Source organism: Rattus norvegicus, chromosome 6, assembly GCF_021556685.1.
Source record: "Rattus norvegicus strain SHRSP/BbbUtx chromosome 6, alternate assembly SHRSP_T2T, whole genome shotgun sequence".
NCBI lineage: Eukaryota > Metazoa > Chordata > Mammalia > Rodentia > Muridae > Rattus > Rattus norvegicus.
In genome coordinates this window covers 105,612,373-105,639,794 of record NC_141539.1, presented here as the reverse complement: position 1 = coordinate 105,639,794, position 27,422 = coordinate 105,612,373, and the positions used below count along the sequence as shown (strand labels likewise).

Sequence of the window (27,422 nt, the reverse complement as noted above, 5' to 3'; positions counted from 1 at the left end):
TCACTCAGGAAGCAGAGGCAGGTGGATCTCTGCAAGTTCAAAACCAGCCTGGTTTACATCGTAAGTTCTAGGACAGCCAGGCTATGTAAAGAGACTTTATCTGAAGAGAAATCCAACAAGGAGTCTCCCACGGTTACACAGTTCAGTGTGTTTCACGAGCGTTAGAACACCATACTTCCTCCATAGCTCCAGATCACTGTTACTTCTGACCCTGCAGAAGACTGCTGTTCCCTGGAGAAGACAAGAAATTCAATCTAGTTAACAACGGGGTATTATACTGAGAAATGAGGGTTCAGTAAAAGTCATTGCTTCGATTTCTGCCTGATGCGGGATCAGCAATACCAGAGAGTGAGTGAGTAGTCAAGGGCAGTTTTCCTTTCGGGAGGGGATTACAGGCTTAAGGCCGTTCTCCCTTTTATGGTGTGGTGTGTATATGCAGGTGGGCACATGGGGAAACCAGAGCAGGGTGGGTGTCTTTCCCTTCATACGTGGGAACTAGAGAGAGAGCACACCAAGGAACATGTGTAGACGGCGGTGCCCGCCTTCCACCTCTAAATGGGTTCTGAGTATCAGACTTAGGGTCACCAGGCTTAACTTTCAGCCTCTGGATGACCTCTCCCCTCTCCACCTTAGTGCCTTGAGACACAATTTCTCACCAACATGGCAGCTCACCTTTGTAGCAAGGCTGTCGGGTAGGAAGCTCTTGGGAGACACCTATCTTTGATCTTCAATGCTGTGGTTATGTGTTTTGTTTTTGACGAGGTCTCACTATGTAGCTTTGGACGGCCTGAAACTCAGTATGTAGACCAGGCTGGCCTTGAGGTTCTCTTGCCTCTAATTACCAAATGCTGGCATTAAAAGTACTCACTAACATGCCAGGCTCCATGCCTGACTTTCATGTGAATCCTGGGGCTTCTAATCCAGGTCCTTGCTCCCACAGCAAGATTCTTACCAACTGATTTATATTATGTTTGTTTGGGGTTGGGGGGAGGGGGTAGGATGACCAGATCTCAAATGGCCGAGACTGGCTTTGAACTCATCATGTAGCTGAGATTGGCCTTGAACTTATTCACTTGCATTCACTTACCAGGTGTTAATATTAGAGGCATGTGTCATCCTACCTGGTCTATTTTTTGTAACCATAAAAAAGATTTCATAACCCAAAGCAACATATGGAATTTACTTGGATTTGTAGTTCCAGCAGGGGAGTCCATAAAGGAGGGTGGGGGAAGGCATGACAGCAGTTGACCAGAGGAAGAAACGGGTCACATTTCCAACCATATACAGGCATATATATACCTCCATGCTCAGCGTACATCAGGCTTGGTTATGAATTTTAAAATTCCATTACTGTCTTGCAGCGAAGAAGGTACATGGTAGGGCATAATAGAAAGTGTCGGGGCCAGGGAGTAGGGAAGCATCTGCAAGCCAGTTTGATTCACAGAACACAGGAGGTGGGTCACAACCCTCCATAACTGCAGTTCAAGGGACCTGATGCTCCTTTCTGACCTCTGCAGACACTACCCACACGCACGACGCACATCTACACCTGCAAGCAAAACACGCATAAAATAAAACGAACGAATCTAATAAAGATTTAACTTTAATATTAAAAAGTTGCAAATGAAAAAAAATCGGAGAAATTAACCAGATCCAAAGACTATACATAACTCAGTGAACTCCTATGCGGTTAGAGCAGTCACTTGGAACGGAAGCTGTGAGTCACTGTCAAGTGTTTTCATGTACTGATGTGCTACCAAAAGCAAAATATCCATGAGAGCACTGGAAAATAATTAGCTTTATCTCCACTCTCATAACTTGTGTCCATTGTCTGCACTCAGCCTCCCTCTGTCCCTGTTTAGCCCTTTCTTGTGTTATACTGTACTCACATACATTTGCTCAGGCTATGGGGCTAGATTCCACACAGTAAGAACGGTGTTTCTCCCCTTCCACGCCTGCCCCCAGGTTGTGTGACCTCAGTTAATGTGTTTTTTTTTTTTTGAGACAATCTCTCTCTGTGTAGCCTTTGCTATCTGGTGGTTTCTAATAGGCTTGGCCCTTGGGAAGTGGCACTATTAGGAGGTATGGCCTTGTTGGAAGAAGTGTGCCACTGTGTAGGTGGCCTTTATGGCTTCTACTGCTCAAGCTCTGCCCCACATGAAAAGAGAGCCTCTTCCTGGCTGCCTGCAGATGACGGTCTCTTCTGCCACCTTTGGGTCAAGATGTAGAACTCTTGGCTCCTCCAACACCATGTCCACCTGCACGTTGCCATGCTTCCCACCATGATGATAATGAACTGAACCTCTGAACCTGTAAGCTAGTCCCAGCTAAATGTTGTTCTTCGTGAGTTGCCTTGATCATGGTCTCTCTGTAGCAATGAAACTCTAACTAGAAGTCACTCCGTAGACCAGACTGGCCTCCGACTCAGAGATCGACCTGCTTCTGCCTCCCAAGTGTTGGAATTAAAGGCGTGCACCACCACCACCCCACTACTATTATACATTCTAAGTCTGCACATTTTCCTGATAACTCTTTATTTCAGTTTTCTTTGGGGACTGAATTATATTCCATTCTTATATATACAACAAATTTTCATTATCTAATTATCTGTTGATTGATGACTAGGTTGATTCCAATTATTTGCAACAGTAAACACAGGGTGCAGATCTCCCCACAGTAGAGTATGGAGCTCCCTGGGTATACGCCCAGGAGCAAAATATCTGGGTCATATGGTAATCCTAGTTTTGATTTTTTTAAGAAATCTAAAAACTGATTTTTACAATGACTGTATTAATTTGTACCTCACCAAAAGAAAACAAGGGAATTCATTCTCTTCACATTCTCTCCAATGTATGTCTTCAATTTATCGCTGAGTGCCATTCTCACTGAGGGGAAGTGGGATCACATGATAGCTCTAATTTGCCTTCCCCTGAAGGCTAGGGATGGGAATGACTTTTACATGGGCCAAGAGATCCCTTGGAAGTAGAAAACTACTTTCCCCTCTGCTCTGGTTATCAGGGTCTGTGGAGCTGTTGAAAAGTCCTGACAACATACATTCTTGGAAAGCTGATATTAATAGTTATTTTCAGACATGCAAATAAACTCCATTTGGTAAGTTTCTGATGACTTCCCTCTCCCCAAAGTGCACTAGGCTAGCTTTTATCAACAAAGAATTGAGTTCCTCTCTAGGGCTGCAGTTGACTGGCAGAACACTTGCTTCTCTTGAATGATGTTCAAGATGCAATCCCCATGTTGCCAAAGGGAAGCAGGGGTTGGGGGTGAGGGAGAGAAAAGGTCAAGAAAAGGGAAAACAAGGAGAAGGGGAAACTGATTTCAGCACTGCTGAATGGCTTATATACTTGTCTGGTCATTGTATTGTCCTTTGAACTTACTGTGACATATCTCCTGGTTCCCTCATTAGTGAATTAAATAAAAAGTCTTTGAGCCACATTTCATCCCATGTCTGTATGAGAGTCATGGCTTTACCATTTAAAATATTCACTGTGGTAGATTTTTTTTTTTTGTTTTCTTTGTAACCAGAAATATGTCTTTTTATTTATCATCATAAAAAAAAAAGTCTGAATTTTAGGCCTGGAGAAATGACTCAGTGGTTGTTCGTCCAGCACCCACACTCGTGTGCACATGCCCACCTACAGGCATGTGCACATACACGTAATTTAAAAATAAATCTTTAAAATTATCCAAATCTTAATTTTAAACAGATTCTTGGACCGGTGTTACAGCTCATCCAACGTTAGCACTTGTGTTTGAAGAGATAACTCAGTGGCTGAGAGCCCTGGTTGTTCTGAATGATCCAGAGTCACCTCTCAGCATACACATGGCTCTCTGTAACTCCAGCGCCTTCTGGACCCTGCAGGTACTGCATGCATACACCTATGTACGGGCTAACAGAACACTTAAAAAGATAAAAATAATAAACCTTAAAAATAGGGGTTGGGGATTTAGCTCAGCGGTAGAGCACTTGCCTAGCAAGCGCAAGGCCCTGGGTTCGGTCCCCAGCTCCGAAAAAAAGAAAAAAGAAAAAGAAGAAGAAAAAGAAAAAAAAAAAGAAAAAAATAAACCAATGCTTTAGCACCCGCACCCGCACCCGCACCCGCACCCGCACCCGCACCCGCACCCGCCGCAGCAGCAGCCGCAGCCGCAGCAGCAGCCGCAGCCGCAGCAGCAGCCGCAGCAGCAGCAGCTAATCCAGAGCGGTCACGTCCACGTGGAAGCTCCAGGAGTTTTCTCCAGCTGCACAGCTTCCAGCACTTTTCTAAAGAGGACAAAGTGACGAGGATACACCTGGTGGCCCTCCTCGGTCTTCCTCGGTGCTGCCTGAAGTCAGTTTATTAGCCATTCTTTGAAGCCATTTGTACCTCTGGGGTCAGGTTTTCCATCATCTGATGGATCTGGCCGACCTGCTCTTGCAAGGTCTCCAGTATATGGTGGTGTTGGTTTGTTCGTGTTTTAGTAAAACAAACACAGATCAGATGAAGAAGAAAAAAATCAGTTGTCTTGCTAATCACAGGAGATCCCATTATGGGCTGCTATTTTCTGACCACGAAATATATTTTGTGCCCTGTAGTGGGCTGGCCTAATGCTGCTTGTATTTCTAATGCTAATTTGGGGCCCCAAGACAGGGGCCCCAGAGACAAGAGAGTTCGGATGTAAGACGCTCAGTGACCCTGTTAATCGTGATTGATAAATAAAGACTAGACAGAAGTGGGAGTTGGAGTTTTGTGGGCTTGGCTGAGAGAGGACTGTGAGGAGGGAAGGAGGAGGAAGAAGCCAGCAGCCGAAGGGTAGAAGAGCATGCAAAAAAAGAGAAAGGAAGCCAACATGGGATACAGGTCAAGAGAGCTTGGCCCTAGGGCTGCCCAACTGGGGTTAAGAGCAGCCCAGATGGATCATGGTGAATAGTGAGTAAGAACTCCGGGTTAGCAAAGTAGAGTCTAGCAGCAGGAAGGGTAGGCAGCTGCCCAGCTACTGTGCTGCTACAGGCATATTAAAAATACAAAGGCTGCGTGTGTGGTTTTGTCCTGGAATTCGATAACCAAAGGCAGGGCAGAAGCCCCCATTCCGGGATTTTTAATAGTTTTAATATTTTCTACTACAGTTCCAGGAATACATTTAGGATCCATGCTGTGGAAGACAGACAGTTTTTGCCCTGAACATGTTCAGCAATTAGCTCAAATTTGTACTTCTATTTTTTAAAAAAGACTTATTGATATATACGGATGTTCTGTCTGCCTGTGTAGCTATCTGTATTCTAGAAGAGGGCATCTGGCAGTAGTGAGCACTGTGTAGGTGCTGGGAATTGAACTCAGGACTTCTGGAAGAGCACCCAGTGATCTGAACTGCGGAGCCATCTCTCCTGGATTGTCCTTTCCTTTTCTTTTCTAAGACAGGGTTTCTGTGTGTAGTCCTGGCTGTCCTGGAACTTGCTCTGTAGACCAGGCTGTCTTGAACTCACAGAGATCCATCTCAGTGCTGGGATTAAATGCATGAGCCACCACCGTGCAGCCCTAGCTTGAATTTTCTAAATGTGGCTTCACTATTCTGTAGATCCCGAAGGCACCCCTCAGGCACACAGCCTCTGAGGCCATTGGATACTATCTCGGTGCCTCGAGTACTGGTTTTTTCAGGATTTCTAATATCAGACACAGCACTTTGATAACATGCCAGCCTTTCTTGGAAAATTGATCAACTACTGTCTTCCTAGCTCCCCTGTTGCTGCCTTTCCCGAGGCACGTGTTCCTGCCTACCGGGGCAGAAGTGAGAGGCAGAAAACATCATGGCTTGATTAGATTCAAAAAGGGAAAAGTGCATGGTAAATGTCACTGACTACCGTGGTAACAGAAGGTAAGTGGACAAGCAACTGGTTTCTTAGAAACTTGGATCCCATTTGTTTATTAGAAATGTGTAGAGGCCACCACCGCTTGCTTGCTGAGCTCTGGCGGAGGAGAAGCCGGGTAAGTAAGGAGGTCCCCATACCATGGCTCATACAAAGCAGACTGCCTGCAAATCCACCAGTGGTACAGTACCCAGGAAACAACTGGCTACAGAAGCCTTTCGCAAGAGTGCGCCCTCTACTGGATCCAGAGTCACCTCTCCGCATGCATCATTACAGGCCTGTGGCACTCCATGAAATCAGACGCTATCAGAAGTCCACTGACCTTCTGATTTGCAAGCTCCCCTTTCAGCGTCTGGTGCGAGAAATTGCTCAGGACTTCAAAGCAGATCTGCGCTTCCAGAGTGCAGCGATTGGTGCTTTGCAGGAGGCAAGTAAGGCCTATCTGGTTGGCCTTTTTGAAGATACCAACCTGTATGCTATCCCTGCCAGACATATTAACAATTATGCCAAAAGACCTCCAGCTAGCACGCCGCATGCGCGAAGAATGTGTTTAACAGTCCAGAGTGAGAGGAAACATTTCATTCTCAAAAAAATTTTTTTCCTCTTCCTGTTATCAGCAGTTCTGAATGTTAGATATTTTTCCATGGGGGTCTATGATGGCAAGCGGAAACACAGGGGACAGAATCAGGTATTGACAGTTTCTCCACACTCATTTGTGTACGAATTTTTAATATAAATGCAAGAGGTAAAGCATTAATGCAAGCAAAATGTTTCAGTGAACACACTTCAACAACTCAACTTTATAAATAAACCTGTTAAAATTTTCTGGACAATGCCAGCATTTGGATTTTTTTAAAGTAAATTTCTTATTGATGGCAAAAAAAAAAAAAAGAATGTGTACAGGTATTTTATGGGAAATTTCAATTTCTTTCCAGAAGAAAGCTACCAGCCACATCCTGTAATAAAATTGGATTTTTTTTTCATTTTATAGGAGGAGGACCCTGAATCTCCAATCCAAATAATGCTGTAAATAATTCTTAGGACAGTGCTGCCCAAAGTGCCCAGGCGAGAAAAATCCTGCACAGAGCTTTGATGAAGACTGGGTGAGGGGTGCTCGCCTGTAAACCCCTCACTTAGAAGACAGGGGCAGGAGGACTTCCAGTTCTAGGTCGACTTGGACTACATAGTGTCCTATTTTCCCGGCTAGCCTTCCCTGGAATCATGCCCTTCGGTTCCAGTTACCTCTTTGGCAGGCTTGACCTCTTCACGTCTCCATGGTGACAACTGGGACCATATATATTGGTTCTGCTTAGTGGGGTTTGTATTATAACAGTAAAATCTACTTAAACCTTGGTCCATGACAGATATGGTAGGCAGAAAGGATGGGATCTCTGATCTCTGTGAGTTGGAGGCTAGCCTGGTCTACACAGTGAATTCTAAGCCAGGCCAGGCTTCATAGCAAGGACCTTTGGGAGGCTGAGGGGAGGGGAATCAAATTAATATACCAGATACAATACCTCAATACAATTACTTGGCCTGTAACCCAAGTACTTGGTAGGCTGATCCCTGTGGTTTGCAGGCTAGCCTGAACTACATAGTGAGTTTCAAGACAAAAACAAAAAACAAACAAACAAACAAAAAACCCAAAAACTAGTGTTAAAAGGGAAACACAGGCTGGGGAGATGACTCAGTAGTTAAAAGCACTGGCTGCTCTTCCAGAGATTCTGATTTCAATCCCCAGGACCCACATGGTGTTAATCTGATGCCCTCTTCTGGCATGCAGGTGTATATGCAGCAGAGCTCTCATATGTTAAATTAGAATTATTTTAAGGGAAACATGTGACACACATATATGTATGTATGTAATGTATGTAAATATGTTTATTTTTACTCTCAAGGAGAACTTTTTTTCTTTCTAGGATTAAGCAACCTCCCTTTCTAATATATATTCTAAGCCTATTGCTGGCATAAAAACAGGTATACCAATAAAACAGACTAGAGGACTAAAGGGCTCAGAAATAAACTGAGAAAGCTACTGCACACACACATGTACACATACACACAGAGAGAGAGACAGAGAGACAGAGGCAAAGCAGAGAGAGCACTGTTACTTGGATCTAGAATGTCTCCCAAAGGCCCGTATATTGACTGTTTGGTCTTCAGCCTGGTGCCAAGGCAGAACTTGTTAGGGGTAGAGCTAGTGAGTGGGCGTTAGGTCCAGTAGTGACACTCTTTGAAAGGGATACTGGGACTCCCACCTTTTCTCCCCTTCCCCCAGCTGTCATGAGGTAAAACAGGCTTCAGATACATGTTCTCCGCCATGCTCTCTACCTCACAGAGGCCCAAAGGCAGTGGCTATGGTCAACAGAAACTGGTCCCATGAACTAAGAGACCTTTTTTTAATGTGAAAATTACTTTTTATTGTAATAAAATCACAAAACATCACACAACTAGATGACCATAGCAATTCAAACCAACACTTTCCCTGCCCCAAACTCTATCTCAGTGAACTTCTATAAAGTGAGGACTGCCACTCTGAAACCAGGGGGCTTCACTTAGGGTTTTACACTTTCAGTATCGTTTTTATGAACTTATCCAACACACACACACACACTAGAAAAACAATAGGCTTTATGTCCTCTTTCACAGCTCCTGTTTTCCCTGCCTTGTCCTCTTTCATCACCCAGCAGACCCTCTTGCTCTCCTCTCCAAGTGCTGTTAGCACACACTAGTTCACATGTGTACATGTGTACATTATAGGCTCAGATCCATGTATAAAAGCCCACATGTGCTTTCTCTTCTTCTGAGATCAGGTGAACTCACTTGATAGTATACATGCTAAGCCTGCTACTGACATAGAAACATGTAGACCAATACCACACAATCAAGAACCCATAAATAAACACCAATAAAAGCATACATTGGAAAAAGAGGTAGTCTATTCAACAACAATGCGGGCAGAACTGGATCTCCACCTGAAATATAGTGAAATTAGATTAGTATCTCTTGCCTTATATAAAAGTCAACTTGAAATGGATCAAAGGCCTTAATTAAAAACCTGAAATGCTGAAGCCACTAGATGAAAGCACTGGGAACACTCCTCAGAACATGGGGGTAGGCAAGATCTCTCCAACAGAACTTCAACAGCACAGGAACTGGCTCCAGGTACCAAAAGCTAGGAGGGACCACATGAAAACAGCTTCGTCACAGAAAGGAAACAATCAGTACAATAGAAGGACAGCCCACAGCATGGGAGAAAGTCTACTAGCTAGACTGCAGACAAGGGGCTAATATCAAGAATTTATAGAGAACTGCAGAAATTAAACTGACAAAAAACTGCCCAATAGGGGTTGGAGAGAAAGCTCAGAAATTAAGAGCACGGCTGCTCTTCTAAAGAATGTGAGTTCATGAACTGAGAATAGGACCCCCGTTGAAGGAATCAGAGAAAGAACTAGAAGAGCTTGAAGGGGCTCGAGACCCCATATGTACAACAATGCCAAGCAACCAGAGCTTCCAGGGACTAAGCCACTACCTAAAGACTATACATGGACTGACCCTGGACTCTGACCTCATAGGTAGCAATGAATATCCTAGTAAGAGCACCAGTGGAAGGGGAAGCCCTGGGTCCTGCTAAGACTGAACCCCCAGTGAACTAGATTGTTGGGGGGAGGGCGGCAATGGGGGGAGGATGGGGAGGGGAACACCCATAAAGAAGGGGAGGGGGGAGGGGGATGTTTGCCCGGAAACCGGGAAAGGGAATAACACTCGAAATGTATATAAGAAATACTCAAGTTAATAAAAAAAAAAAATTAGAGCTTGTAATGGTATATTAGCAATGATGTAAAGAAATTAGTAAAGTGAAAGATTATCTACAAAGATACCTAAAATATAATGTATATATGAATATTTCATGTAAATAACCAATGTAATGATCTCAGTTATATTTTTAAAGATTTATTTTCATTTTTTCAATTATGTATGCTGGAAGGGATAGGTGCATATAAGTACAGGTACCCTTGCATGTCAAAGGTGACAAATCTCCCTGCAGCTGGAGATACAGAAAGTTGTGAACTCTTTAACATAGGTGCCAGGAACTGAAAGAGATCATTTATAAGATCAGAATGTAGTCTTAACTGGCGAACCATATTTCCACCCCCTCAATTGTATTTTTAAAGGTTAATAATAATATTATATTATTAATGATAAAATATAATATAACTATACAATAAAAAAAAAATGTGAGTTCAATTTCCAGGAACCCACAACCATCTACCATGAGATCTGGTGCCCTCTGCTGGCCTACAGGCATACATGCAGGCAGAATGTTGTATAAATAATAAAAAACAGGGTTGGGGATTTAGTTCAGTGGTAGAGCGCTTGCCTAGCAAGCGCAAGGCCCTGGGTTCAGTCCCCAGCTCCGAAAAAAAGAAAAGAAAAAACAAACAAACAAAAAACCTCACTGCCAGGTGGTACCCAGCAGATGAATCTCTGAGTTCAAGGCCAGCCTGGTCTACAGAGCAAGTTTCAAAATGGCCAGAGCTACACGAAGAAGAAAAAAACCTGTTTCAAAAACCAAAAAGAGAAAAAATAAGACAAAACCTCACAAATGACTTGTAACTTTGTTTTTTATTTTTTACAGTGGTGATCCCATGGCCTTGTGTATGATAGGCAAATGCTCTACCACTGAACTATATCTCCAGCCTGATGAATAATAAATCTATTTTTTAAAACTGTTTAACCTCCTTGGTCAACAGGGAAGTGCAAACTAAAACTACTTGGAGATACCAGGACACCTGGTCAGAATGGCTGTACCAAGAAATCTGACAACCAGTGTGGGAGAGGATGTGAAGGAAGAAGAGCCCTTATGCATCAGTAGTGAGAGTGAAATTAATACATCCGTTATGGAAATCAGTTTAGAAGAACTACTCTATAACCCAGCAATTCCTATCCTGGGCATATACCCAGAGAACTCCATATCCTTTCATTGAGAAAGCTGCATATCCATGGTTATTTCTGCTCCATTTATTAGAGCAGGGACCTAGATGCCCATCAGCAGATAATCTGTTCATATATGAAATGGAATAGTCAGCTGTAAAGAAAAATGAGATCAATAAATTTGCAGGAGATGGATGGTTTTTATTTTTGAGATCTCACTCTGTAGCCTAGGCTTTTGTGGAATTCACTCTGATATAAGCTGGTCTCAAATTTATACTAATCTTCCTGTCTCAGCTTCCCACCTGCTGGGATTATAGGTGTGAGTCAGCATGCCCAGAGCAAAATAGACTAATACCCCTTATGGATCCATCTACCAATGGACTGATCTATTTGTTTGGTTTGGATTTTTGAGATGGGGTTTTACTGTATAGCCCTGGCTGTCCCAGAACTTGTAGGCCAGGATGGCTTCAAACTCACAGAGATCTGCCTGTGTGTCTACCTTCTGAGTGCTGGGATGAAAGGCTTATTTCACCATGTCTGGCTCCCTTGTGGACTATTATATAAGGAATTTTCTTCACAGTGATAAAAAGCTGATAATATATACTATGTGAAGGTGTATCTTTGTTCTTCCTTGCCTGTCCAAAGTACCTTCTGATTGGTTCAAATAAAAAAGCCTATGGCCTATAACAAACAGCAGAATAGTAAGGTAGGTCTTGAGGACAGAGAGAGATTCTGGGGAAGAGTCAGGCACAGGAGATTTACCAATGAGACTCTGAAGAAGTTGGGCATATGAAATCTAAGAGAGGTGACCCGCTGTGTGGCAGAACTTGGATTAATATAATCCAGATAATTGAGCTAGTTGTGAACAGGCCTAGCTTAGGGCCTAGGCATTAACGGGTAAAAGTAACCCTTTGTCAATATTCTGAGCAAGGGAGGGCCTAGAAAAGCCCGTGTTACAGCTGACTCTGATTGTCCAGTTTAGAGAGTACAGTTTGAATTGCACTTTATTAGACTCCAGGTTTCTCAAACTGATCAACCTTAGCAGATCATCTATATACTAGAAACTACCTCCTCTCTACTCTCCACATCATATATGTTACTCTGTACCCCTCTCTCCCCACTATTCATCTAGCTATTAAAGATAGAACCTGCCCAGACAAGCATGGTGGCACATGACTGTAGAAGCAGGAGGGTCAGGAGTTCAAGGTCATTATCCTTGGCTACAAAGGGAGCTCCAGTTTAGACTACAGTTTAGACTGGGGTTGTGGTTGTGGTTGTGGTTGTGGTTGTGGTTGTGGTTATGGTGGTTGTTTTTTTCTTTTTCGAGGGAGGGTTTCTCAGTATAGTCCTGGCTGTACTGGAACTAACTCTGTAGACTTAGACTGGCCTCTAACTCACAGAGATCTGCCTGCCTCTACCTCCCAAGTGCTGGGATTAAAGGCATGTACTACCACTGTCTGGTGAGACACTATCTTTAAAAAAATTTTTTTTTAAAAAGCAAGCTAGAGCCATGTGAACAACTGTCCTAAATTGCCATCTCTCCATGATCCTTTTACTTTTGTTTTTCCTTTTGAGAGTCTGACTATGTGGCCTAGCAGGCTTCAAATTTGCAATCCTTTTGTAAGATCACAGGCCTGTGCTATATCATACCTAACTCTTCCTCAACTTTTGTAGGTAATCGGAACAATGATTGTCTCTCTCTGAAGGAATCATCCCTTCAAAGCCATCTTCTGAGCTCTGTAAGGTGGAGCTAGACCAGGACTGCTGCAGTTCTCCTTGGCTGCCAGCTCTGGTAGGGCCTGTCCACACTGGAAGACCTGAAAGGATAATGAAAGAAGAAAAGACTCACTCCTTCCAGTTGCTTCCTGCTTCTATTTGTGTCACCCAGGCAACAGCTCTTCACACATGCTTGGGACTTCCCTATACCCTCATCACATTCCTTCTGAGACACTTCCACCTGTCACATTGCAGCCATTCTCAAGGGTCATGGCAATGCAGGGCCCTCCCTCTGAACTACTTGAGGTACCACTGTAAAGAGGACATCAGACTCTTCTCTGGGTCTGGGCTTCTGCTATCTAAGGCTTCTCATTCAAGCTGTTTGGTTTCAATGATCTCAACTTTAACCTTTAATTTCCCAGTCTAATTCTTTTAAAATTAATTTTTAAGTGTGTGTTGTAAGTTTAATTTTTTTCAATGCCTATTTTAATGATGGTTCTTAAATGCTTTAACTTCTTTTAGTCCACCACCCACCAGAGGTAGTGGGAAAGAAAGGCTATGCAGGGGTGGAGGTAGTGGTAGGAGGGGTGGAGGAGGAGGACCTGCTTAGAAAGGTTCTTTAGAACAACTGCTGTCTGTGTAATCTGGAAATTCACAGCTCAGTTCATAGGTTAGCAGCGGCAGCTCGATCCACTCATAAACTCTTCACAGATACACCAGCAGTCAGGATAGCAAACACAAGTCAGCAGTGGTGGCACAACCTAGCAGAGACAGCCACGTTTCAGCTTTGGTTTGAGTCAGCAGGAGGGACCCAGGAGGGATACCAGGAGTTCTTGGCTGTGCCTCTCTCAGGGAAGTGAAGATCAGCAAAGACTTGAGACCCACAAGTATTGCACAGCTAGCTCTAGAAGCAAACCAAGCTCAGCCTCTGTCACTGTCCGTCAAGTCCTATTTATAATCTCCAAACATCACATGCCCTCCACAGGTCTTGCCTCAGCTAATATCACTCTGCCAATCAGCCCAAGTTCATGGAAGTGGCAAGAAACTGCAGCACATCACCAGAAGTGTTTTGGTGTGGTTCTCTCTATGGAGTCCCAACAATGCAGCTCAACTGCACAATGTAAGGCAGACCAATACATGTGTGTTGTTGGTGAAGAATCCTTCATTATGTGTCCTTTCAAGTGCTTGCTTTAGCAGAACATCCTTCCTCCTGGGTCTGCTTCAGTGAAACGTTCCTTCATGAGTCTGCCTTAGTCTTTTACCTCAATCCACTTCAGGAAAACACTTCTTGTATTTGCCCCAACAAAACCCTTTCCAACACAACTGACTTTCAAAAAAACCCTTACGTTTCCACTTGTGTGTGTGTGTGTGTGTGTGTGTGTGTGTGTGTGTGTGTAGAGAGCTGTGACGTGCCGCGTCTCAAAGATGGCGCTGGTTTCCGCCTTCCACCCTCCCAACAGTGAGCGCTCCTTGCAGTAAACAAGTCCTTATTTGGCTATGTCTGCCTGGCCCGATAGCTTCCACATAGTGACAGCCTATCTACCCACGTGGCTTGCTAGGACTGGCCAGTGCTAGCTATTTAAGTGTGGTGCAGGGCGTTCCCCGGGGAGAGAGAGCCAGAAGAGAGAGAGGTCAGAAGATTGAATCAAGGTTCCTGAATAAAACTGCTTGAAGATCTCCTGTGGTCGTGTCTTCCTTGCTGGTCGAGGTTGGGCGCGGCATGTGTGTGTGTGGTTGCTATATGCATGTGAGTGCAGGCACTCTCAGAAGCCAGAGGTGTTAAGAAGCTAAAGTTACAGTCTGGGATCCAGACTTGGGTTCTTTATAAGAGCAGTAATGTGTTCTTAACCACTGAGCCATTTCTCCAATCCTCACCTATTCCTTGATTTCCTACTGCTACTACCTCTCTTTACTTTCTGTTTTTCAGTTCTCTTTTATTTTATATTCAACAACTCTGTACCCTCTCTGTATTAGGATTGAACCCAGGACCTTGTACCTGCTAGACAAGCACTCTACCACTGAGCTATACTCCCAACCCTGTATTCTAAGTTGAAATTTCAAGTTGACTTATCATACCTGTGTGTGTGTGTGTGTGTGTGTGAGAGAGAGAGAGAGAGAGAGAGACAGACAGACAGACAGACAGACAGACACCAGTAAGGGGGGGAGGGTCCCTACAAGCCATACTGTCAGCAGGGCAATGATCAGGGTGACTGACTGTCTTAGTTAGGGTTTCACTGCTTGAACAGATACCATGACCAATGCAAGTCTTATAAAAGACAACATTTAATTGAGGCTGGGTTTCAAATTCAGAGGTTTAGCCCATTATCATCAAGGAAGGAGCATGGCAGCATCCAGGCAGGCATGGTGCAAGCAGAGCTGAGAGTTCTGCAGCTTCATCTGAAAGCTGCTAGCAAAGTACTGACTTCCAGGCAGTTAGAGTGATGGTCTTAAAGTCTACACCCAAGGACACACAAATTCCAACAAGGCCACACTTCCTAATAGTGCCAATCCCTGGGCCAAGCATATACAAACCATCACAGTGACATAAGAAGGAAAAGGGTTCAGCACAAGTTAGCTAGGCTGGATCAAACTTCTGGAGTCTGACTCCAGGCACTTTATTTTAGAAAAAAGTATCCTGGTAACAACCATCCCAATCTCATGTGCACAGTAAAGCTTAGGGTGTGACTACTTCAAACTCTTTTTGCAAAGTACACGTGACTTTGAAGATAGGTTCTACAGCTTAAGGGCCTACGATCTGGTGTAGTTTCTGACCAAGGTAGTGTAAAGGTCACCAGGCTGTAAAGTCCACGTGATATCTTCCCTAATGATGGGTTCTGTTGACTGAGAAATAGACCAAAAGTAAATATCCAGGCATAGAGAGTCTGAGATAAATTTTCTGGGGCATTTGGGTTAATGTCTGGCTCTATAGATGACAAAGGTCTCCAGTTCATTAACAATATTCACTCCTAGCCCTCTGGATGGAAAACAGGTATTGATTTCCTCCATTAAAGAGACAACCCTTTGTTATTAATGTTTCTGTTTTCCCCAATATATTCTACACACACCCTTACACTCAGATGTAGTGTTGAATAGCTTACCAATGAGCAATAAAATGGACTAATATCACCAACAATCAGCTTCTCACCTTCAGTCAACTGCGTTGAAGTGTCTATAAAAAACAAGCACTTTGAAGCAACATTTGCTTTATGCTGATAGTTTCTACAATGGTAGGTTGGAGGTGGCTTCGTATAAACACACTGAAGACTTGAAGAAATGAGGCATTTCAGATGATGAAGCATTCAGTTCAAGTCAAAGAAAAAGACTTCCAAGGCAAGACTAAGAAAATCCCTGGCTATTGTCCCTACCCATGATTTTTTTTTGAAAGCTCAAACACAAAATTTACTTATGCATCTTTCAGAATAGTGACATAACCTTCACAGTCTTATTACGTCTCTCTAATGAAAGACAGGGCACAGCTGACAGTGTAACACTGGAGCTCGGACTAAAGAGAGCGGGTTGGTTCAGTTAGGAGCCATTGACAACCAAATCTCTTCACAAGCTTCCAGTGCCAATGAAAAGCGGCTTTTCTCCTGTTCACAGAGGTACTATAACTATTACCAGCATTGAAGGAAAAGAAATAACTTCCTGCTTTATAAAACATTAAATTCATACCAGCCTGTGGTGTTGCACAACTTTAATCCCAGCAATTGGGAGGCTGGAGTAGGTGGATCTCTGTGAGGCCAGCCTGGTGTATAGAGCAAGTTCCAGGACAGCCAGCACTACACAGAGAAATTGTCTCAAAAAAAACAAAATTAAATTCAAGGTTAAAGATCCGTTATGATGCATCTTTGGGGTAGGGGGGGAAGACAGGCAGATGAGAGTGGGGGAAAGTGTAATATGCTTGCATCTGTAGAACTCATTCATTTGTCCATATATATCACTGCCCAGAATCTGCTGGGATATTGAACTAGCTGACTGATGACTATGGTTTTAATGCCAGTGCCAGAGAGAAATAGCACCCTCAGTGACTGGGATTCTCATTTTAAAATTCATAACTGTCTAGTAAGAATATAAATGTTTTCATATATGTTGCTGCTTCTCTGCAAGCAGAATATATGGATCCAGGAAGCAAGGATTAAAGATGGAAATGAGGTCCCTGGCTTGGCTCACACCACGCTTTGCACCGTCCTCCAGTCCTTGCTCGCAGTCTCTCCGCCACCATGCCATGTTCATCAGGAACACCAATGTTCTCCACGCCTCTGAGCCAGAGGAGTTTCACTCTTAGCTCACCCAGCAGCTGGCACAGGGCACTGGCAAGCCGGCACGGTTCATCGCAGTGCACGTGGTCCCAGACCAGCTCACGACTTTTAGCGACATGAACGACCCCTGCACCCTCTGCAGCCTGCACAGCATCAGTAAGATTGGTGGCACCCAGAACCACAACTACAGCAAACTGCTATGCGGCCTACTGTCAGATCGCCTGCATATCAGTCTGGACCCGGTCTACATCAACATGAATGCAGCCAACCTGGGCTGGAACAGTTCCACCCTCGCTTGAGTCCGGGCCTCACTTAACTGCACCGCTGTTCTTCAAGCCTTGCTGCATGCAGAGTTCTGTGTTTACCCACCCTAACGATGCCCACCTTCCGGTAGGGAAAAATAAATGGTTTAATAGTCACTTCCAGGGGCTGGGGATTTAGCTCAGTGGCAGAGCGCTTACCTAGGAAGCGCAAGGCCCTGGGTTCGGTCCCCAGCTCCGAAAAAAAGAACCAAAAAAAAAAAAAAATAGTCACTTCCAGAATGTTCACTTCCATTTCTGCAACTCTGAGTCCTTTTGATTTGTTAGTCTTTGTTTTCAACAGAGAAATGCTTCTGCCTTGAAACACAGCAGTTCTGTTGACTAAGAAACCAATATGTTACCTTGCCAGTTTGGGCTCCTCCGGCCCTGGAACAATAGCCAGGAAGAAAATGCTCGGCCACTGGGGTGATTGATTCTAATTATAACATGGAAACTGGATTTTTTTTAAACAGTGTGTGTGTGTGTGTGTGTTTGTGCATGTATGCACGCGCGTGCATGCACCTAAGCACGTATGTTTATGTATGTGAATGCAAAAATGTAGGCACCTGATGAGACCAGAAGAGGGTCTTGGATTCCCTGGAGTTGGGTTTACAGGTGGTTGAGAGCTGCCCAACATGGGTGCTGGAAACAGAACTTGGAGTATAGCATCATTTTCTATAACCCACCAGCTTCTCAAAAAGGACAGCACGAAGACCTTTTATATTACTTCTGAAGGTTTCAGGCCTTAGCTTACTCTTGCTCGTAAGATTCTCTAACTTAAATTAACCCATTATATTAACTTATGTTCTGTCACGTGGCTCGTTACCTCCCTTCGTTTCATACATCTGACTTGCTCCACATCTCCCTGACAAGTCTCTTCTCCATGTCTCCTGATGAACCTCCTACCTCAGACTCTTTCCAGGAGGTCCTGAGTATACTCTCCTGCTTTGCTATACGTGCCATTCAGCTCTTTATGAAACCAACCAGAAAGTGTTCCAGGGAGTGTTTACAAACCACTAAGACAGGTGATGCTTAACAATATCAAAGTCGGGCTGCAGAGATGGCTCAGTGATTAGGAGCACTGACTGCTCTTCCAGAGGTCCTGAGTTCAAATCCCAGCAACCACATGGTGGCTCACAACCATCTGTAATGGGATCTGGTATCTGAAGACAGCTACAGTGTACTCAATATATAATTTTTAAAAAACTTTAAAAAAAAAACAATATCAAAGTCCAGCCTGTACTCTCTCTCTGCCGGCACAGAAATCAGTCCTTGAATAATACCAAGTCAATCATTACACAGTACACAGAAAGATCACCCCATTCTGGAAGAGAATCAAGGGTTCTTACTGGCTAGGCCACCTCTCTGGCCTCTGGCTTTCTGTTGCCTGATGGAAACTGGTACTTGAATTTCTCCAGAATCAAAGAGATTCTCTAGTTTTGCATGTACCATCAGTCTGTGTGGTGTTATACATCCATCACTCCTGTTGTATCTGAAGATGCTATTTCCTTGGAGTCATCCACCACCTCTGGCTCTTAACAAACTTTCTACCTTCTCTTGGGAGAGGAGAAAGAATATAAACAAAATATACTGGTGTTGTTTCAGTTTGTTTGTTTGTTTGTTTGTTTGTTTGTTTATGGTTTCTCAGGGTAGCCCTAGCTGTAATAGAACTCATTCTGTAGACCAGGCTGGCCTCAAACTCAGAGATCTGCCTGCCTCTGTCTTACAAATGCTGGGATTAAAGGTGTGTGCCTGGCATGTATAAAATATATTATGTGAAAAAACATTTTTGGGCTAGAGAGATGGCTCGGTGGTTAAGAGCACGACTGCTCTTCCAGAGGTCCTGAGTTCAAATCCCAACAACCACATGGTGGTTCACAACCATCTGTAATGGGATCCGATGCCTTCTTCTGGTATGTCTGAAGACAGCTACAGTGTACTCATATATAATAAATAAATACATCTTTTTAAAAAAAGAAAAAGAAAAATATTTTAAGGCAATTTAAAGGGAGAGAAGGATAATGAAACCTGTGATGTTTTCCCTGTTTAATGGGAGAAAGTAACAGCAAATGGAAGCAAGGAGAGAAATAAGGATTGTTGAAGTAGATTTAGGACCTTCAAGAATGAAGACGTGGGGGCTGGGGATTTAGCTCAGTGGTAGAGCGCTTACCTAGGAAGCGCAAGGCCCTGGGTTCGGTCCCCAGCTCCGAAAAAAAGAACCAAAAAAAAAAAAAAAAAAAAAAAAAAAAAAAAGAATGAAGACGTGGTTCAGCCAGTAGCTAAAGAACCTAGAGTGGAGAAGGGAGCTTCTAAAGAAGGGCAAAGGAAAAGACGGCTGAAAATGGAAAAGAGCTATACATGCAACAACCTCATGACCTCCTACAGAACCTAGCACAGGAAGGGCTATGCAGCTTCCTCCTTTTAAAGGTGTGTGTACCTGGGAGTGGTGAGCATGCCACACCATGGAATAAATCACAGGAGTCAGTTCTCCCCTTACAGCATCTCAGTCCCATAAATAGAACTCACAGTCATCTGAGCCACAGTGCTCCATTTGGTGAGCCATCTTGTTTTAACTCCTAACTTGTGTGTGTGTGTGTGTGTGTGTGTGTGTGTGTGTGTGTGTGTGTGTGTGTTTTAAGAGGAAAAACTTCTCTTCTGATTTCTCTATTGCTGTGTGTGTGTGTGTGTGTGTGTGTGTGAGAGAGAGAGAGAGAGAGAGAGAGAGAGAGAGAGAGAGAGAGAGAGAGATGTCTATGGATGTGTATATATGTTTGCAAGTGTGTGTAGCCATGATTTTAGCTATACCACTTTGGCTCCCATAGGGTGGCACTGGTGCACTGGTGCACCCAACCCAGGAGCAATCTGGATTTGAGAATGAAACACACACACACACACACACACACACACACACACACACACACACACACCAGTTAATTTTACTATGCCTTGACCCAGCTCAAAGACGGTTCTAATTCTCCCCTCCGCCAGCACACATTTCCCTCCTGTAATCCTGGCTTAATGCCCTCTAAAATTATCTTTTATCTTTGTTGCCCTAACTCCTCTGGGCAGCCCTTCTGGGGCCCACATTCCTTCTCACCTATATTTCGGATGATTTTCCCTCTGCAGCTCTATATCTGACCCATCTCCCTCAGAACCATGGCTATTCTCTGTCTTCCCTTCTCCCAGTTCCTACCCATGCAAATCTAAAAGTCCTGCCTCAGTCTACCTGCCCAGCCACTGACTGTTGGTTCTTTATTGATTGATCAAAAACCAAATGTGGACAAGGACCTTCAGCATTTGGACGGACAGATTCCCAATTTTGGGGGCTGGATTAATTCAAAGCATTGGAACCAATCCCCAACAAGTGTGTTTACATGTGTGGGAGTATGACATGGGGGTATGCATCTCTGTGGAGGTCTGAAATTGATATCAGGATCATTCTCCATGGTTCTTCCACATCATTCAATGAGGTTGAGTCTCTTAATCTAACCCAGAGTTATCTGATATAGCTCTCTGGTTGCAATCCTTATTCTGAGACTATCATGTTTCAATGTTGTGCAAACATTGGTCCCCAATTATTGCCTCATTGATGAATAAAGCTAGCTGATCAGCCAGTGGCTGAACAGAAGAGAGAATAGAGCAGGACTTCCTCCCAGCCAGGGGAAAGGAAACAAGAGAGAATCAAGGGGATTCTCCACAGGGAGAGTCCTGGAGAGATCATGGGAAAACACCTGGAGCAAAGAAAGCCATAAAATGTAAGAAGTATCGTGGGGATTTTGGCTGGGAGGTAGCCTGATTAGCTTAGAGGAGTAAAATAGAGTAATATTACTCAGTTGTTGTGCCCTTTAAGTTGTAAATATAATAGTCCAGTCTTAATTATTTGGGAGCTACTTGGGGTATGAGAGAAACTGCAACACTTACCAAAATAGCACTCACAGAGAGAGAGAGGGGGGGGGGGGGAGAGAGAGAGAGAGAGAGAGAAAATAAATGTAAAAGGAAAGTTTTAAAAAAGAATAATCTTCCCTAAATATCTAAGAGGGTTTCTCCATCATCTCCTTTACCTCCTTAGTTTTTTTTTAAGTTCATTTATGTGTATGATATTTGCATATATGTCTGTGCATCAGGTGCATACCTGATATCGTGATACCACGCAGGCCAGAAGAGGTCGCTGTCAGATCTCCTGAGACTGGAGTTACATATAGTTGTGAGCTACCATGTGGATACAGGGAACAGAACCTTGGTAATCTCAAAGAACAACCAGGGCTTTTAACCGGTGAGCCATCTCTCCAGTCGCTACTCCCTGACCGATTTGTGAGAAAAAGTCTTACTGGGTAGAGCTTGGCTGGCCTGAAACTCACAGAGATCCACCTGTCTCTGCCTTCCTAGTGCTGTGATTGAAGTGTGCTAAATATTTTTTGGGGGAATTATTTGGGCAAACTTATTAACTTTGGGAGGAGGACCAGCAACATACAAATGTATTAGCAGAGTGGAGAAAGCAGGGGCAGGTTAGTAATGGAACAGGCTGTCGAAGAAATCAAATGGGGAAGCTTCTCGGATGAGGTGGTGTTTGGACGAGGGCAGTTTCACAGTGGGGTGAGTTGAAATTCAGGTGGATGACTACTTTATGATCCTAAAGAAATGGCAGAGGGGGTTGGGGATTTAGCTCAGTGGTAGAGCGCTTGCCTAGCAAGCGCAAGGCCCTGGGTTCAGTTCCCAGCTCCAGAAAAAAAGAAAAAAAGAAATGGCAGAGAGGTCAAGCCTGAGGGCCAGGGCTTGGAAGTGTGCTCTAGCTCCATCTATGAAACTTTAGAAATATTATATTTCTTGAATTGTTTTGGTTTTGTACGATGGGGTCTCACTATAGTAGCTCAGGCTTGTTTCCAACTTACCATCCTCCTGTCTCAGTCTTCTGAATGTTGGACTTAGAGCTGTGTGCCACCAAATTCTGCTATAAGTTTTCTTTTTTTAGTTTTGATTTTTTAAAAGACTTTTTGAGGGTCTTATGTAAGCCAGGTATGCTTCAACTCACTTTGTGACGGAGGCTGGTTTTGAACTCCTAATCCTCATGGCTCCACTACCTGAATCCTGAAGTTTCAAGTGTTTACTATCATACTTCTCTAAACTTGTCTGTCTCTTATTAGCCCAGTACAAGTTTTTACCTCCACTTTACAAGAGCATTCCACTTTAAAATGTGTCAGCGCAATGGTTACCTAATTTTCCCAATACTACACAGATGATGAGTGATGGACACACACTGGGGAGTTCATTTGACCTTTCTGATTTCAACTCCTTGACTGTGTGTGTGTGTGTGTGTCACATTCCTCTGTAACACAGAAAAAGCCTGAGCCACCGCACCCTTTAATACACTAAAACCTCACAGTAAAAGGAGGAACATATCCACAGGGCGTATGAGTCATTCAAACATGGAAGACATTTCCCTCTCCCCAGCTAGATGTAGCCCTGGCTGTCCTTGAACTCACCCTACAGCCCAGACTGGCCTGGGACTCACAGAGCTTCACCTGCCTCTCTCTCCTGAGTGGTGGCATTAAAGTTGTGCACCACCACCACCCAGCTATAGTAGTTTTTAAATATAATAAAAAGACAAATCCAGCTTTGCTATTTATTATATAGATGTTTCCATCTCTATTTTGACTGGATGGTTCTGAGCCGTCCTGGACTCTCGAAAGACCTAAGAGTTTTACAGTACCAATGGGAGCTGGTACTTCCCAAGTAATATTTTTGGGGGGCCAAGAAATGATGTTAATTTTTATAGACACGTATCTTATGTAGGATTTTTCTTTATTCCTTAGAAGATTTTACTGTTAAGTCTGTGTGTAATAGGTAAGTGCACATTCTGCAGTACCTGCAGAGTCCAGAAGAGGGTGTTGGTTTGAGTTGAGATCCATTCAAAATAATGCATTGCTCTGCAAGAACTGTACTCTTAGCCTCTGGGTCATCTCTTCAGCCCCCTACAGCGGTTCTTAACATGTGGGTCTCGGTCCCTTTGTGGGTCAGATATCGACTAGCCCCTGTTATTAGATATTTACGATATGGTTCAAAATAGTTATTACAGTTATGAAGTAGCAATGAATAACTTTCCGGTTGGGGGTCAGCACACATGAGGAACTGCACCGGAGGATCGCAGTAATAGGAAGGTTGAGAACTGGTGTAATACAGTTGTTTACAATGACACACGGCTTGATCATGAAGGGATCAGTTTTATCCATGGCTCTGATAGGTGTTTCTTGTCCAGTATTAAGACAGTTGTCAGAATCTATAAATAACTTGTGCTTTTACAAAAAGCCAAGCATTAACAGTCTGCTGACTCTGTCAATGATAATAAGGCAGCTGTCAGTTGTACACTACTTTGCAGATACTAAGAAACAATATTTTAAAATTCTGTTCCAATGTAGGGCTGGCATTTTGACAAGTGAGAAAACAACTGCTTTTCAAAAGCTGTTCCAAAGGATATTTTGAAAAATGATATTTAGAAGTATTTCCATTGTAGGATGGTTTCTGTTTTATTTTTTATTCTGCGAGGGTCTCTGTGTTGTCCTGGCTGGTCTGAAACTAACTATGTAGAGTATACTGGCCTGAACTTATTTCAATCTTCCTGTCTCTACTTTCGGTAGTGCTGAGATTACAGCTGAAGTCATTTTTTTCTTTTTGACAAATATGTCATTAGGCATGTTGACATCACATCTGTAATCTGTGACACTTCAAGGTCAACCTAGTTTTCATAGTGTCTCAAAACAATATATATATATATACATATATACATATAGTTCATAGCCTTATATAACCCGATATAATGGTAATTTTAACGATTATAGTTAGCCCTGGGGTGTAGCTTTGCATGCCGGCAGCTTCGGGTTGAATCCTCAACATCAGAGCAGGGTGTCATGTTTTACTCAGTTTCCCTATAAAGATCAATGTGTCAAAAGCTTTGAAGTTAAGGAAACACTGACAAGTGGGCCCTAAGAGATGTCCGTCAGGGTTTCTCTGTGTGGTCCTGACTGTCCTAGTTCACTTTGTAGATTGAGTTGGCCTCAGACTCAGAGATATGTCTGTCTTTGCCTCTAGAGTGCTGGGATTAAAGGCATCTACCATCACACCTGCCTAAAAATAAATTTTAAAAAAAAAGTAAAATACTGGGCTCCTGAGATAGTTCAACAAGTAGAGGCGCTCGGCATTAGAGAGCATCAGGTCTTTGGGACTGGTAGTTAGTGGCCATGTGGGTGATGAGAATTGGCTGTGGGTCCTCTGCAAGAGCAACTAGTATCTGAACTGTGGAAACATCTCCCCAGCCCCTACATTCTTGTTTTGTTTTGTTTTGTTTTAAGATTTATTTATTTATTTTATGTATGTTAGTGCACTGCTTCAGACATACCAGAAAAGGGCATAGGATCCCATTATGGATCGTTGTGAGCCACCATGTGGTTGCTGGGAATTGAACTCAGGACCTCTGGAAAAGCAGTCAGCGCTCTTAACCACTGAGCCATCTCTCCAGCACCCCTCCCCCTTACATTCTTAATATAAGGAAATAATGTGGTTAACTGTCTTGATAGAGTTAATTTGGCAAGTAATTATAGGATACCCAGTGAGTCTGAACAACGAATAATTATTTTAAAAGGGTATGCCCGAGAGTTCATGGATATATTAATACTAAAATGCGATTCACCATTCATCTGAAATTCATACTGAACTGAATGAATGCTTTTTAATTTTTCACTGAACCCCTATTTATAGAAATATAGATAATCCAGAGGAGCCAAGGGTAGAGTTCAGCAGTAGATCACTAGCCTAGCATGCCCAGGCTCTGGATTCCATCCCTAGATTTGTCAAAATGAGATGATAAAAATCTATCCAGAATGACTGTAGGATAAGGACCAGATGGTCCTAATCTCTGCTCTAGATGGTCACTAAACAGGGAACTTCCCACAAAACCCTAGAATGGAGCCAGCTTGTGACCAGATCCTGAACTATTTTTAGGCTGAGGTTTTCCAGGGACTTGCGGGGGGGAAAAGGAATCATATTTAAAATTGTGGATTAAAGTATGTACTTAATCAGGGAGAAGAGTGTGTGTCCTACATTGACACAGGAAGGCCACTTCAGACACATCATTACCAGGCCTCTCTCCCTTACCGTAGGCAAATAAGGCAGGGATAAATAATGGCTCACTAATACAAAGGAGCCAAGGGGCCCTTTTTAAATGTGTAGTTGAGCATGTCAAGCAAAGGAACTGAGATGGGGAAAACCTTGCAATAAATGGACAAAACTTATTTTGTTTATTTTTTTTGAGACAAGGTTTCTCTGTCTAGTTCTGGCTGTCCAGGAACTCGTTCTGTAGACTCAGAGACCTGCCTGCCTCTTGCTGGGATTAAAGGGATTAAAGGGATTAAAGGGCCACCACCGCCCAGCTACTATTATTCGAGACCAGAGTCCCCTATAGCCTACAGGCTGACCTTGAACTCCTGATTCTCCTACCTCCACTCCCCAAGTCCTTGGATTACACAGTGTACACAGGTTAAAAAAAATTTTTTTAAAGCATTACTTATTTTTGTATTTAAGGGGTTTCTATACCATTTGAATTCTCATTTTTACTTGGTGTTTGGTGACCTCCTAGTAAGTTTAGAATGTTGTACTATGACCTTTTGAATTAACTACTTCCTCATTCAGCCCATCTTTTACTCTTAAGAATTTCCTTAGTTCGTCTTTCATTAATGGTTGTAGGTGAGCACTCTTTGCCATCTCTGGACCTGAGGATATAATTGAAATTAAATTGAAAGGGCAAACCCGACACCTGCCTATTCCAGGTCAGTCAATTACCACTAATGATAGAGGATAGTTTCTTGGAAAAGCACCCCATTGAAAAGGGGACTTTCAACTTTACCTGGTAAAATTCCAGTGCACTTACCCAGTTTCCTCATGGAGGTCAACTTGAGGACTCCTGCACTATGGGAAGGCAGCTACTTCTGACCTATACCGTGGCTGCTGGTTAACAGCTGTGCATCCTCAGGGCTCCATTCTCAAGACCTTTGGCCTCTTCCCTACCAATGAAACAAGATACTGCTATGTTGCCATAATGTTTCTTGTGACTTGCAAATGCATCTGGAACCAAAGGACAGAGGACTTTGTCAATTTGATTTTGGCAATTTTCTTCTCACTTTCTTTTGGGAGTGGGGCTGGGGACTGTTAGTGCTAGAGGTTGAATCCAGAGCTTGAAGCATGCTAAAATAGCATGTGCTCTACCACACAGGGCTACTTACTATATCAGCTCATTCCTCTTTTCACCCTTCTCCCCCACCCCCACCCCCCACCGCCATACCCGAATACCAAGTGTCCTATCAGCTTGAACAATTCTGCCTTTTAAAAAAAAAAAAAAAAAAAAAAAAAAACCGATAGACTGGAGGATGGTGGTGAGGGTCTATTAGAAAACTAAATTGGAGAATAGAAGGGTAGTGATACATTTTGGGAGGGGGCAGGTGCACTGACAAAAATCCACAGATAACCTCCTTCCAGAGTTCCAGTCTAATCGCGGGATCCCTCGCTTGGAAAGAGAACTGGGCGCCCCAGGAGGCGGCGAGCAGCGTTGGGCGAGCCGCTGTCCCTCCAGGGAAGGAGGGTGAGCCCACAGCCCGGCTGCCACTCTGATTGTTACGCGTGTCCAACTTCACAGAGTGCGGCGCGCCGGGGTGCACCGGGGCCGCCATCCTGAATCAACCGTGGTTCGGCGCGGGCAGCGGCCGCTGCAAGACGCCGCCCGCCGTCTCCGGGCAGCCGTCCGCGGGGGAGGGGCAGCTGGCGCCCGCGTTCTCCGGCCCGGCGGCCGGCGGAAGAGCCCCGCACCGCGGAAGCGCGACCGCAGCTGGGGATCAGCTGCTGGAGGAGGCGGAGAGGCGGAGCCTAGGGGGGAAGGGGAGGGAGGGACGCGACCGTGAGGAAGCCGCGAACGCCGCCGACCGTCTGCACACCTCGCTCCGTCTGCCATGGCTGGTTAAAGAAGCCTCCGGCTCGCCGCGCGCGGGGAGGGACGGGAGGGGAGCGGCGGCCGGGCGTGCGGCCGAGGGAGGGGCGGCGGCGCGAGCTGCGGCGGCGGCGGCGGCGGTTCCAGCATGAAGAGGAGAGCTGGCCTGGGGGGCAGCATGAGGTCAGTGGTGGGCTTCTTGTCCCAGCGGGGCTTGCATGGGGACCCCCTGCTCACTCAGGACTTTCAGAGGAGACGCCTGCGGGGCTGCAGAAACCTCTACAAGAAGGACCTTCTCGGCCACTTCGGCTGTGTCAATGCCATTGAATTCTCCAACAATGGAGGCCAGTGGCTGGTCTCAGGTAAATCAACCCCCTTCCTTCCCCTCC

The 27,422-nt window shown here is 44.2% G+C and overlaps 1 protein-coding gene, 1 long non-coding RNA gene and 1 pseudogene across 9 annotated transcripts in view; 2 read left to right on the top strand and 1 right to left on the bottom strand.

The window, feature by feature from the left end:
• Positions 1-90: 90 nt before the first annotated feature.
• Positions 91-26,956, bottom strand: LOC120103565 (uncharacterized). Of its 5 annotated transcripts, none has more exons than XR_015623167.1 (4): positions 26,579-26,956; positions 25,984-26,177; positions 1,184-1,549; positions 91-231 (listed from the first exon to the last, which is right to left on the bottom strand). It is a non-coding gene; the product is annotated as an uncharacterized LOC120103565 (long non-coding RNA). The 5 variants fall into 5 exon arrangements; XR_015623171.1 differs by having other exon boundaries at positions 26,562-26,662; XR_015623170.1 differs by lacking the exons at positions 91-231; positions 1,184-1,549 and adding exons at positions 9,796-9,951; positions 12,443-12,609.
• On the top strand, positions 14,784-17,140 carry Mifl3 (macrophage migration inhibitory factor like 3; annotated as a pseudogene). Its single transcript, XR_015623166.1, has one exon. The product of XR_015623166.1 is annotated as a macrophage migration inhibitory factor like 3 (transcript).
• Positions 26,957-26,999: 43 nt separating the features above from the next.
• Dcaf5 (DDB1 and CUL4 associated factor 5) overlaps positions 27,000-27,422 on the top strand; it is an 88,493-nt gene continuing 88,070 nt past the window's right edge. The window contains exon 1 of one of the 3 annotated variants that reach the window (XM_087553275.1): positions 27,000-27,216. Coding sequence is in view for 1 of the 3 variants with exons in the window: in NM_001100718.1 (NP_001094188.1) it covers positions 27,182-27,395 (214 nt within the window). In the remaining 2 variants the exon portion in view is untranslated. 3 annotated transcript variants of the gene reach the window in all.